This window comes from Marmota monax, unplaced genomic scaffold, assembly GCF_021218885.2.
Source record: "Marmota monax isolate L192 unplaced genomic scaffold, Marmota_monax_Labrador192_F-V1.1 WCK01_AAM20220418_F8-fsc00020, whole genome shotgun sequence".
In the NCBI taxonomy this organism is placed as follows: Eukaryota; Metazoa; Chordata; class Mammalia; order Rodentia; family Sciuridae; genus Marmota; species Marmota monax.
In genome coordinates, this window is record NW_026692912.1 from 20,328,107 (window position 1) to 20,341,981 (window position 13,875).

A 13,875-nucleotide genomic window follows, 5' to 3' on the forward strand; every position below is an offset into this window, starting at 1 on the left:
AGGGCAGGAGAGGAGGATGGGGAGCTAGAGCAGGTGAGCTCACTGTCTTCTCTGCCTCCCCAGGATCCACGCACATTCTCACCCCACAGAAACTGCTGGACACGCTGAAGAAACTGAACAAAACAGAAGAAGAAATAAGCAGTTAAACAATAAGCCGCCCCTCCAAGCCGCGCCCTCCCACTGCTCTGAGCCCCTAGCGCAGGCCGGTTTCTCTGCTGCCTCCCCGCCCTGCACGCCCTGGCCGGCCCGCGCTGCTCGTGTTAATGATGCCCTCCTCCAGTGTGAACCGAGAATAATGCATTGCGTTTTTTAAAAAGATATATATGTATCCTACAAGAAGTTCCTGTGCAAGCTGCAGAAATTTTGGAATTCTTGAGAATGAATGGACTCCTCCCCCTCATTTATGATCCTGTGACCTTGTACATAGCCACCTTCGTCACGTGCAAACTGCTCGAGTACGGAAAGGTAGAAGTCTGGGCCTTTTAAAAATGTGTATTGGGTTTTTCCTGTTCTTGCTGGGAATCGCAGAGCTGTCTGTGTCCTTCAGGTATTTCACACTGAGGATTAATCTGTTACCTCCTCTCCTGTTCCTACCCCTCGGGTGTCTGCTCACATCCAGATAAGCTGGGAAGTGACAATCAGGGGACAGACACCTCACAAGGCTGAGATGGAACCGGCTCTTTGCTTTCCCTCCCAGCTTGTGCCCCAGAGATGCAGCTGTGGGTGGGGCTGGGAGTGTCCACGAGGCCAGGCTGGGTGTCCCCTGGTGTCTTCCGCAGTGTGGCCCTGCTTCCCCAGGCCTGTGGCCACACTGTGTGACCCTGAGAAAGGTCCTTCCCAGCCTAGGTCACTATGCACAAGACAATGAAAAGCAGACTCCTCCCCAGACGGAGAAGCAGTTAGGGTTGACCCACTGACCAGGTCCCTTGCCTGGGGCATCACCCCTCACAGCTTCTGTTCCCCAGAAGGGTCAGCCTGGGTCAAGTTCAAGGTCAGGACTGGACTGGAACAGGTGGTTCCTGACAGCCGTGGAGAAGGGCCCGTCGGGCTGATGCTGACGCTGTCCCCACTCCACACGCAGCCTTGTCAGGTTGTCCTCAGTTTAAGATACTTTGTGGTACTTTATTTTGCGTGGTGTGCAGTCATATGTCATCGTGGTTGTGAGAGGCCCATCGTCTTTCTCCCGTGCAATCGTGTCGCTGTGAAGCAGAGGGGAAGAGCAGGTGCTGGAGGTGCGCCCGTCCCCAGGTCTCGGCAGCTCCCGTCTCAGGAGCGAGCACACGTCGTTCTGCTGCTGTTGTCGTGAAATATAATGACAGTGGAAGTCACAAAAAATGTCCCCTGCCCCGGCCCTCGCCGCCCTTGCCTCCCGCAGACTGTGTGTATATTACTGTGTCTCGTGATGTCCTTGCAAACGTGATGTGCGCTTGCCCCGCCGCCCCGCCCACCTTCCTTGGAGAACAGTCCTGGACGCACTGTCACTGTGGCGTCCTCTCCTGCTGGCTCTGGAATCTCCTGTGCACTCTACTTAGCTCCCAGGTCTCCTGTCGCCTTCTCCCCTTGAGATCCTGCCTCCTTAGGACAGAACCCTAGGACCTGCGCTGGTTGGTTTCTTACCGTCCCCGCTTGTTTTGTCCCCTCCCTCCGACCAAGCAACGCTCACGCTTTAGGACCTTGTTTGTCAAACATGTTGGTTTTCCTTTCTCTGTTATTTATATAAAAAATAATTTATCAAAAGGATATTTTAAAAAAAAAAGCTAGTCTGTCTTGAAACTTGTTTACCTTGAAATTATCAGAATCTCAGTGTTTGAAAGTATTGAAGCACAAACATGTATCCTCCGTACCGTTCTGTACTGAAGCACTTGAGTCTAATAAATAAAGAATCAGCGCCCACTGCTGCTGTCCAGGGCCCCCGGGCTGCTTTTACTTTGGGGAGTAGAAGGAGAAAGGCTGCACGATGGTCATGCAGAGGAGGCCACCACCCCATGTTGTGGCTCGAAGCCTTCCAGATCCAGGTCACTGCTGCCTGCATTAGGTCTGTAGCCATCTCAGGTTCTGGGACAATCTACGGAGCTTGCCTCTGCACTGCCTAAAAATGAGGCAGTCCTTCCCTGTCCCACCCTCTCCAGAGGCCTCTGCTCAGACACTGCAGGGATCAGATGCCACTCCAGCATGGTGCCCCTGTATTCAGGACATCCCTTCACCAGTGTCACTGTCCCCCACTCCTAGCCCATGCATGTGATGACCTGCTTCCAGGTTGGAATCTGGTGCAAGTCCGGCAGGTCTTAAAACTTGCTTGGGACCCCCCCGCCCAGGGAGACCGTGGTGAGGTTGGTCCAGCTTGTAACTAGACCCTGAAATCAGAGTCAGGGTCACACAGGGAATCTGCTGGAATGCCGGGCACAGGGCAGTGGAGCTTTTTGGACGAGCTTGGGTTTCCACTTTTTGTCCTTGGGGCCTCTGAAATCCTGTTCTGCTGTGGTTTGGGTAGAGTTTGAGCTCGTGCCACGGGTTCATGTGTTGGGACCTTGGTCCTCAGTGTGTCGGTGCTGGGAGGCCGGAGCGGGGTGGGGGGCTGGGGGCTAGTGAGAAATAACTAGGCAGTGAAAGGGTGCTGCCCTGGGAAGGAATTAGTAGGGTTCTTATTCCCTTCCTAGGACTTTGGCTTCCTGTCTTGCCATGCGATCACTCACTCAAGTGTTCCACCATGATGCTATTAGCCATGAGGTCCTGACCAGAGCTGATCCCAGGCCAGTGCCATGCCCTCGAGTCTCCAAAATGGTAGCTAAATAAACCCGTTTTCTTCATATATTACCCAGCCTCGGGTATTTCATCATAGGAACAGAAAATGGACAAAGGCACCTTCATAAGATGGAGAAATTTAACAACTCGAGGCTGGTTGCTAGAATCTGTACTGCCATATCCCTGGTGAGACCTGCCTTGTAAGGAAGTGACGATGACAACAACTGTTTATCAACCATACCAGGCCACTCACAAACCTTGTCCTTAGATGGGTCCTCGCCCAGTTTACAGATAAGAAGCTGAGGCCCAGAGAGATGCAGAAACTCACAAAGCTCACTCTCCTGGCGGGCATCTGACACCCTTTGTCAGTCGTTTCTTCACCAGGAACAAAAACGCCATAGAATAAGATCCAAGATTGGAGTTTTTAAATTCTAAATTGTTCTAAACTAAGTTCACATTAAAGCAAAGTAGATCCTGTTTGCTCTTTCTCCCCAGGGCTGTCTGTTCCTGCAGCCCAGGGGACGGCTCTCTAGTCTCTGATTTCTTTCTGACATCCTTCCGACCTGGCTTTCCATCACTTCTGTCTCTCCCTCCTCCCTCACTGCCAACCAAGAGCAGATGAGAGTGGCACCTTGCATTCAGGCCAAGGTCCTATTCTCTGTTTAGTGCAGCCCAGAGGAAGCCAGTGGCTCTTCCCCAGGGGTCTCCAGTGGTGCTCTGTCCTGAGGGGAAGGGTCTGAACCAACCTAAGCTTATTCAAAGCACCCACCTCTAGCCGCATGGTCCCAATGCCAAGATGGGCCCCTGCGCTGCAGCTGTCACCCTGCCCTTCCAGAGGCCCAGGTCCACGCCAGAGACTTCAGCAGAGTCAGCTGAGGGGCCTGTACATGCCCTTCGGTGTCACACTGGGCATTTGTTCCTGGAGAGGCAGAGTGGCCAGGGGAATCAACCTTAGCGACAGGCAGCCCCGGGCGGAATCCACCCTTGGCCTCTTTCCACGTGAACTCGATGAGGGACTTTGCTCCCTCCTATTATGCCCGTGGAGGAGTGCGGCTGGCCTGGCGCATCGTACCCAGTAAGTGCTCAGTCATCAGTGAGGACGAAGATGAGGCCTGGGGAGAAAGAGTGCACACGCTCATAAATTGAAAAGGGGCCAAATGTCCATGACTAGAGATGGACACGTCATACACTCACCCAGGGAATACTTAAAGGCAGTTAAAAATACATGGCCTCCAACAGCCGACACCAACACGAGTAACTCTCAGGAGCTTGCCGTTGAGTGAAGAGCGAGGACGCGCACTGAGTGATACATTCATACAAAGCTGGAGCCTCACGAAAAGCACCGCAGGGGGCTGGGGTACAGCTCAGTGGCAGAGCGCCTGCTCGTGTGCATAAGGCCGGAGTTCCATCCCCAGCATCACACCCCCAAAAAAAGGCACTTAGCGCTGGGTGGGTGGAGCAGGTGCTAACGTGTCACTTAGGGTCGCATGGGTTGTAAATGTGTAAGAACATGCAGAGGTGTGGTAAGTACCCAAGTCTGAGCAGTGCTGCCCCTGGGGACAGGACGTTGCTACCATGCCACCTCCTACCCTCAACCAAGACGAACCAGGGGCTCAACAGGGCTTCCTTGAGCCAAAAGAAAACAGAGATGCTAATTCTAACAATGGCTAAAGACACTGAGCGCTCACGTGTCAGGCCCAGCAGGCTTTCCAAGTGCCTCGCTGTCCTTATCCGCCCTCCTCCACAGGGGGGACACAAATGTGCAGAGGGACCAAGTAACTTGGCTAAGGTCCCCACCCCATGCCCAGTCTGACTGCGGAGCCTCGTTCTGCTCTCGCAGGTAGACACTGTCGGCAGAGGTCAATGGTGGGATTCTGCAGAATGCGGGTCTGCAGGGGCTGGAACAAGTAAGTGACTTCAGGATGGTGACGGTTTTTCACAGAGAAGCCAAAGAAGAGAGAAGGAGAAAAATTGGTTCTCCTGAGCCAGTGAGTTACCCTTCCCTGTTCCCCCTGATTGCCAGAATATGTGCATGTCCATGTTTGTGTGTGCATATCTATGAATATGCATATATATATATTCATGTACCTATGACTAGATATATAAAGAACTCCTGCAACCCAACAACAAAAAATGACCTGATAGAAAGTAGGCAAAGGACTTGAATAGACACTTCTCCAAGGAAGATATGCAAGTGGCCAATAAGGACATGAAACAATGTTCTCTTATTCGGGAACTGCAGACCGAAAAAAAAAAAAAAAAACAAGTGTTGGTGTGGATGTGGAACAACTGGAACTCTTGTGCATTGTTGGTGGGAATGTAAAATTGTGCAGCTGCCATGGAAAACAGTGTGGAATTTCCTCAAAAGATTAAAAACAGCCAAGTGTGGTGGTGCACACCTGTAATCCCAGCAAACAGGGAGGCTAAGGCAGGAGGATTGCAATTTCAAGGCCAATCTGGCCAACTTAGATCCTATCTCAAATATTACATATAAAGGGCTGGGGGTGCAGTTCAGTGGCAGAGCGACCCTGGGTTCACTCCTAGTACCAAAAAGGAAAATTAAAAACAGAGGGCTGGGGTTGTGGCTCAGTGATAGAGCACTTACCTGGCACGTGTGAGGCACTGGGTTCGATTCTCAGCACCACATATAAATAAACTTCCATCAATAAATAAACTTCCATCAACAACTAAAAAAATATTTTTAAAAAGTTAAAAATGGTGGGGGCTGGGGCTCAGTGATAGAGCACTTGCCTGGCATGTGTGAGGCACTGGGTTCAATTCTCAGCACCGCACATAAATACAATAAAATAAAGGTCTATCAACAACTAAAAAATAAAATAATTAAAAATAGAACTGCCACATGATCCAGTAATTCTTCTTTCCAAAGAGTTGAAATAAGGGATTGAAGAGATATTGGTACAACTCTGTTCATTATTTGCAGTAACCAAAAGACTAAAGCAGCCCAAGTGTGTAACAATGGATAAATAGTTAAACAAAGCACAGAAGAATATTATTTAGCCTTGAAAAGGAAGGAAATTCTGATGCATGCTACAACATGGAGGAACCCGGAAAACATTATGCTAAGCCAGTCGTCACAAAACATAAGCACTGTGAGATTCCTCTTATATAAGGAACCCTGACTAGTCAAACACATAAAGACAGAAAGAATGGTGGCTTCTAAGGCCTGGGGAGGGGGGATGTGGAGAGTTACTGGGTTTTGTTTTGTTGGTGCTGGTGATCAAACCCAGGGCCTTGTGTGTGCCAGGCAAGTGTTCTGCCACTGAGCCACATCACCAGTCAGGAATTAGTGCTTAATGGGGGAATTTTGTTTGAAGATTGAGTTCTGGGGATGGACAGTGGTGACAGAAGAACGACATGGTGAATGTGATTCATGCCACAGAGCTGGATGCTTTAAAAATGGTGAAGATAGTAAATTTTGTGTTTTTTTATCACAATTAAAATAGAAATAAAGTTTTAACAAGCTCTATGTTCAGAAGTGGTTTTCCAGTGAGCTGATGCTCATTTTGCAAGCCGAGGGCCACTGAGCCTGGTGCTGAAAGGGTCTTGGGGGGCGGGGGGGGGGCTGGCTACAGGAAGGAAGGAGGCTGCCCTGCAAACACCAGCCACCTCGCCAGGCTCCCAAGGACTGGTTATCCATGGGCAATGTCCCCCTGATCTGATTCAGAGCTGAAGGAACAGTACCAGGTAGCCCTGGGTGTGGGAGGTCTCTCTGCATGCCGGGTGAGGCACCGTGACTGCACATTTCCATGTGGACAGTCCCAAGGACACAGACTGAGAACACTTCTTCACACTGAGCATGCCACTGCAAGGATGGTAAGTAAGGAGCTTGTTTGAGTGACTTGTCTTCAGGGTCTTGGGTGACCTCTCTCTCCAGAGTCCAAATATGCTTTTATTAGGCTGGATTCCAAGACCACACCAAATCCTGAAACAAAACTGAAGAAACTCTTTTCAAAGCTGAAATCCATCCGAGTGGATGCAGGTGAGGTGATGGTAGAGGTGGCCACGGCACTTCACTGCCTCCCTGTTTGCTCAGGGATGCCCTGGACTTGCTTTGATCACAGTGGCAAGGTCCCACATCTAGACCTATGCAGGCCTTGTGACTTCTGCTCTGGTGCTCTTGTGACTGCTTCTGAGACTCCATGGGAGCAAGCTGAGCAAGCTTGGAGATGAGACACAGTCCCACCATTGTCCCAACAGCAACCTGCCTTAGACACGAGGACCAGCTGGCCCGTGACCCCCCCACAGCTGACTGCAGGTGCGGGGTGAGCCCAGCTGAGATCAGAGCAGCCAGGAGCACACCAGAAGGGCCCCCAGGGAATCATCTAAGTGTCTGTCTTCCTAAGCCACTGAATTTTGGGGTGGTTTGTTATGCAACAAAGGTAAATGTTGCCCCAGCCCCTCGTACTGGGGAATGAACCTGAGGGTGCTCTATTACTAAGTTACATCCCCAGCCCTTTTAACAATTTTTATTTATTATTTATTTATGTATTTATTATTTGGGTGGGGGGGTTACCACGGCACTCAACCACTGAGCCACATCCCCAGCCATATTTTGTATTTTATTTAGAGACAGGGTCTCACTGAGTTGCTTAGGGCCTCACTGAGTTGCTGAGGCTGGCTTTGAACTCGCAATCTTCCTGTCTCAGCCTCCTGAGCCACTGGGATTACAGGCGTGTGCCACCATGCCCAGCTATTTTGTAAATATATATAATTTTTAATTGTAGATGAACACAATACCTTTATTTTGTTTATTTGTTTACGTGGTGCTGAGGATCAAACCCAGTGCCTCACATGTGCTAGACAAGTTCTCTTCCACTGAGCCACAACCACAGCCCCTAATTTTTTTCATTTTGAGACAGGGTCTAGCTAAGTTATACAGGCTGCCTCAAATTTGCAATCCTCCTGCCTTGGCCTCCCAAGTAGCTGGGATTACAAGTCTGTGCCACTGCGCCAGTTCTGATACAAGATTTTAACTTGGCCTCCACAGTCAAACATTTTACCTTCTGGCTTTTAAGTATGTGATATACTTACCAACCCAGTGTGTGACAGGGCAGAGTATATTTCAGTAAGGAACTCATAGCTGTCAAGGACATGTTTGTTGGGGCTGGGGTTGTGCCTCAGTGGCAGAGCACTTGCCTAGCATGCGTGAGGCACTGAGTTTGATCCTCAGCACCACGTAAAACTAAATAAAGGTACATCAAAAACTTAAAAATATTTTTTTAAAAAAAGAGGACATGGCTGGGGTTGTGGCTCAGCGGTAGAGCATTTGCTTCGCATGTGGGAGACCCTGGGTTCGATCCTCAGCACCACATACAAAAATAAACAAGTGAAATAAAGGTGTTGGGGCTGAGGATGTGGCTCAAGCGGTAGCGCGCTCGCCTGGCATGCGTGCGGCCCAGGTTCGATCCTCAGCACCACATACAAACAAAGATGTTGTGTCTGCCGAAAATTAAAAAATAAATATTAAAAAAAATTCTTAAAAAAAAGAAAGGTGTTGCGTCCAACTACAACTAAAAAATAAATATAAAAAATTTTTTTAAAAGAGGACATGTTTGCTTGTAATATCAACAATTCTTGGGATGGGAGTGTAACTCGGTGGTAGAGCACTTGTCCACCACACATGAGGCCCTGAACTTGACCCCAGCATCACAATAAAAATAAAAATAAAACCTCTCTGACACATATGCCTTTTCCCAAGTTAAAAGGTGCCACTTTGGGACAGTAGAATGAGACAGACATTATTACCCTACATGCATGTCTGATTGCACTACTGGAGTGACTCTGCACCATGTACAGCCAGCGGAAGGAGAAGTTGTGTCCCATTTGTGTACAATGGGTCAAAATGCATTCTACTGTCATGTATAACTAATTAGAACAAATTTAAAAGTTAAAAAAAAAAAGAAGTTTCCCCTTTGGTAGAAACAGTAAAATTAAGACCTGACCTGCTACTCAAGTCTCTGATCCAGATGAACACCGTGTCCTCGGTGGCTACAAACAATCCCCGCCCCGTTGGCCATGGGAGACTATTCTAATTTAGTTTTAGGTGTATTTTTTTACTTAAAAACTTTTTGATAAGCCTTTTTCAAATTTACACAGAGCTGTGGGCTGTGTGTGCCCACAATTAATTAATTAGTAGACTCCAATTACCATCAAAGTAGGCACACTCCGACCCGCTTCCCTGCTGTTACAGACTGGTGCTCTCAGCCCAGCCACCTCCCCGCAACGTGCCTCCTCCATCCAGTCCTCGTCTCGTGCCCCAGGCCGGTGATGGTTTGGGCGCGGACATGGTCAGTTCCCCAGAGCAAGGGGCTTCCAGAAGGGCTTCTAGAAGGGGATCCTTGCTGAAAACAAGAGACCCAGAAAGCACAAGGGAAATGCTCCTTTGCCTTCTGCCGGGCACAGGCCAGTCTCCCTGCGATGCTCCGCGCTGGGCATCTCCGGGGTTCCCGGGAGAGCCGACGCCACCTGACAGAGGGATGCTTCAGGTGCAGCACTGGCCACCCCGGGGCTCTCCCTGCTCCCAGCGACGGCCTCCCACAGGACCGACTTATTGGTGTCTCACTGAAGCCAAAACGTCAGAGAAACGCTCGGCGGATGGGCACAGCCGCTCCCCGCGGAAGGCGGCGCCGGACAGCGCAAGGAGCTGCCGCCAGAGCTCCCCCTGCCCCGCAGGCCCACCGCCTCTCGGCCACAGTGGAGCTGACGCTGAAGGCCTGGGCGGCCAGCGTGTCGCCGGGCCCCACGGGCTGCGCTTTCGCACTGCGGCTGGACAGTGTGACCAAGGAGGCCGCCTCTCCACGTACCTGAGCCTCCACCGTGGGAATTCAGGGAGCTTTCAGCCAGGGGGCGGGGCTTGGAGGACACAGGCTCCCTGATAGGCTTGCCGCGGTCGGGCCTCGGGGATTGGCAGGCTTCTAAAACCCGACTCATGCAGTGATTGGTTGCCTCTGGATTGAAGGTGGGGTTACTGGAGTAAAGCAACTGCTGATTGGCTGGCTGTCTTTCCAAGCCGGTGTTACTGAAGTGGTCAATCGTTCCTTGGTAACCAGGGTTTACAACTGGTTCTGCTGGTTGGTTACCTAGTATCAAGACCACAGAACGGGCACTTTCCCCAGTGTTGACTGCATAATGGTTACCAGCCCGGCTTTAGAGTTGGGCCTGGATTTGACTCCCGACTTCCCTGTGAGACTTGGCGGAGTTACCCTCAATTTTCACATTGATATACTAGGAATAATATAAGTGTCTCCTGTATGGGCCTTCTGTAAGGATTAAATATGATCATCTGTGCACAGCCCTTAGGACAATGCTTAGTACATAGTAAAAGTTGCAGTTGCCACTCCAGGGTGGCCATGCTAACCTTCTAATAAATTACCCCTCCACCCACGCCCATCTTTCACCTTATACCACTGGGTAGATCTTTCACAATCTGGAACTTGTGTTCCTATTGCTGATTGTATAATAAGCATGCTCCTCACTGGTCCAGGAGGCTTATGTAGTCTGCCCCTGTTGTCCCTCTGACTTTCCTGTTGCCCCTCTGACCTTCCTGTTGCCTGCTTTCTCCTTCTCTCTAGCTGCAGCCTCTCTGGGCATCATCAAGCCTGAAATGGTTTGCCCTGCCTCAGGGCCTTTGCACTCCCTTCCTTCCTCCCTCCAGCACTCCCTTACTGAGTAACATCTGCCTCTCCTTCCAGCTTAGTGCCTCCATGATGGAATCCATGATCTAAGCTGTTCTGAGCCCCTCCTTGTGCTCGGTAGCTCTTTGTGTCTTCTCTTTGCAGCAGCAAAACTCAGTATTCCTGTTGTGTGTGCACATCAGATTAACACCTGCCAACACACAAAAGGCCAATCAATAATGGCAAAGTACAGGGGTCTATAAACTGAATAAAAAGGGCATGATCAAATGAGTGAATGGAAGCACTCGAGAGTTGGACGCTTTACAGCCAGACAGGCTCCTGCCCAAGGATTAGGAGTATCTGTCCTGCTGAGAAGCAAGCGTGTGCCCCTGAGCTCAAGCTGTCCTCCTGTCTCAGCCTCCTGAGTGGCTGGGACTACTGGGTGGATGCTCTACCTCGCACATGCTTTGGTTTTTTTTTTGTTTGTTTGTTTGTTTGTTTTGTTTTTGTTTTTTTTTTTCTGCAAATTTAACCCAGGAGTGCTTTACCTCTGAGCCCTTTTACATTTTTTTATTTTGAGACAGGGTCTCACTTAGTTGCTTAGGACCTTGCTAAATTGCTGAGGCTGGTTGGCCTCAAACTTGTGACCCTCCTGCTCAGCCTCCAGAGTCTCTGGAATTACAGGTACACACCACCCTGCTTGGCTTGTCATTTTTATTGTAGCCATTCTAGTGGGAGTAAAGGGGTATCTCACTGAGGTTTTGATTTGCATTTCCTTAATGACTGATGGTGTTGAGCTTTTTTTTTTTTTTCACCTTATAGTGCCCTTTGAGGAACAAAAGTTTTTACTTTTTATAAAGTCCAATTTACTTATTTAATTTTATTTTTTTTTTTTGTTTGAGCTTCTGGTGTCATATTTAGGAAATCACTAACCACAGGTCATGAAGATTTACTCCCATGCTTTCTTCTAAGATTTATAGTTTTATCTCATACATCTAAGTTGGTGATGCATTCTGAGTTACTTTTGTGTGTGGTGTTAGGGGTCCAATCTTATTCCTCTGTGTTTGATATCAGTTGTCCCAGCACTGTTCGTTTTTCCCCTCATTAAATTGTCTTGGCACCCTTGTTGGAAATCAGTTGATCCTAATGGTCTGGATTTATTTCTGGACTGTGAATTCTAGTCCAACGATTTACATGTCTGTCCTTCTATCAGTACCACAGTACACACTGTCTGTTACCATAGCTTTATAGTGAGCTTTGTTGTGTTGTTGTTATTTTGCAGTACTGGGGGTTGAACCAGGGGTGCTCCACCACTGAGTTATACCCCCAGCCCTTTAAATTTTTTATTTTGAGACAGAGTTTCACTAAGTTGCTGAGGTTCGCCTGGAACTTGCCATTCTCCTGTCTCCACCTCCCAAGTAACAGGGATTACAGTGGCATGTCACCACGCCAGCTAAGAACTCCATTGGTTTTGACAATGCCCTTGGACGAGGCATTTGTAAAGCTCTGATCCAAATACAGCCCATCCCCCTGGGCAGAGCTGTGCAGCTCCTGGTTCTCACCGCTGCCTCCCTCCAGGCGAACCCCATGCCCCACTGCATCTGAAACAGGGGGTGGACCCGCTTTCCCTAGCATGATGCCCTGCTCTAGATGTGGGCACTAGGGGATGACAGCCCTTGGTCTCAGCATGTCCCTCCTGGGCTGGAGCCTGGCCCTGTGGCCTAGCTGGGGTGGGACCATCAGGGTCCAGGTGTTCCCAACCTGCCCCACTGGGGTAGAGCAGCTGCCCTCCACGGGGCCCGTGTGGGGAATTCCTCTCTGTTCTACCTGTTTGCAACAGAGATTCTGCCACACAGGGCTGGGGCAGTGTGGAAGGCCAGTGGCCTCCACATCCAGGTGAAGGTACAGACCAGTCTAGGAGCCGGGAGGGAGCCTGTGTCATCTGGCAGCATCTGCACAGAGTAGAGCAGCCCGAAGGAAACATTCCTAGTGCAGAATTGGGGTAAAGGGGGATGTGTGGATTTTTTTAATGACACCAAGTCCATATCACATCTTACACCAGTTCTGCAATTCCCTGACTCCAGCCAAATGTCCAACAGCTCGATTCAGTTCTGGCTCCAACCCCCCAGCATTTATGCAGACCCCATGGGTCAAGGGCTCACTTCCACAAACTGCCCCCACTTCATACACCAGCCACCCTGGGTACCCAGGTTACCCTCACTTCTGCCAGGCCACCAACGAATTCAGGGGCTCCCATGACCCCTTCCTCTTTCAGAATTCACTAGAACAGTTTACAGAACTTAGGCGAATGCTTCACCCTCCATCCAGAGTCTGTCATAAAGGACACAGCCCAGGAAGAGGCTGGCATGAGAATAGCACCGTGTACAGTGGAGAGAGGGGCACGAGGGCCTCCTGCCCTCTCCAGCCACCCATCCCCAACACCACATGGTGTTCAGCGACCCAGAAGCTCCCCAAGACCTGCTGTTGACAGGTTTCTGTGGCAGTCTCCCTGCACAGCCATGATTAACCAAATCACTGGTCCCTGTGATGGAACTCCATATCCAGCCCCTCTCCCCACCTTGGAAGTTGGGAGGGAGAGCTGAAGGGCCCAACCCTCCGACCCTGTGCTGGGGCATCTAGATGGCTCCCCATCCCAGAAGTCCCCCTCCACAATGAGCCACCTCATTAGCATAAACTCAGGCATGGCTAATAGGGATTGGTTCTGAGCAATCCAGGCCACTATCACTCAGGAAATACTGAGGGTTTTAGGAGCTTCATGCTGGGAACCAGGGACAGAGACCAAATGTATACTGTGGGCCTCCCTATGATGGGTTCTGTGTCCTGGATTCCACCAATTTGAAAACACCCAGCGGGGGGGACTGCACCTGTCCTCATGCACAGACTTTGTTATTATTCCCCGGACACCACAGTGTGGCAGCTGTTTCATAGCATTTACTGGGTATTAGGTAGGATAAGTCATTTAGAGAAGACTCAAGGGATAGGGGAGGATTGTATAGTTCTGTACAAACACTACACCATTTATAGAGACTTCACCCATGGATCTTGGTATCATGGGGGTCCTGGAAGCAAGCCCACCCTTCAGATACTAAGGGATCACTGTTTTTTTTTTTTTTTAATGTGCCACTTCAGGTAAGAGAGTGGATTATTACTCAGTACCACGGGCATATTCTTGTGAAAAGTGGTAGATTTTCTCAAATGAATATCTCTCCATTTACTATATGCCCTTAAAATACTTTCTAGAGACTTTTTTATTGTCCCGATTCTGGAGATTGAACCCCAGGGCCTTGCTCATGCTAGGCAAGTTCTCAAATGCTGAGCTGTACCCCCAGCATACCCTCTTTTGAGGCAGGGTCTCAAACTTGGGAACCTCCTGCCTCAGCCTCCCAAGTAGCCTGGATTACGGGTGTGTGCCAACCCACGTGGCTGGAGAGTTTCAGTGATTATTTCTTTGGGGAAAAAAAATAATGATAATCTTCAC

At 49.7% G+C, this 13,875-nt stretch overlaps 1 protein-coding gene across 2 annotated transcripts in view; it reads left to right on the forward strand.

Moving 5' to 3' along the window:
- The window catches only part of Stxbp1 (syntaxin binding protein 1), a 66,126-nt gene extending 64,233 nt beyond the window's left edge, over window positions 1-1,893 (forward strand). For both annotated transcript variants that reach the window (XM_058581787.1, XM_046451598.2), the window contains one exon: window positions 64-1,893. Coding sequence is in view for 1 of the 2 variants with exons in the window: in XM_046451598.2 (XP_046307554.1) it covers window positions 64-146 (83 nt within the window). In the remaining variant the exon portion in view is untranslated. The remainder of the gene's footprint in view (window positions 1-63) is intronic.
- The last annotated feature ends 11,982 nt before the right edge of the window (window positions 1,894-13,875 follow it).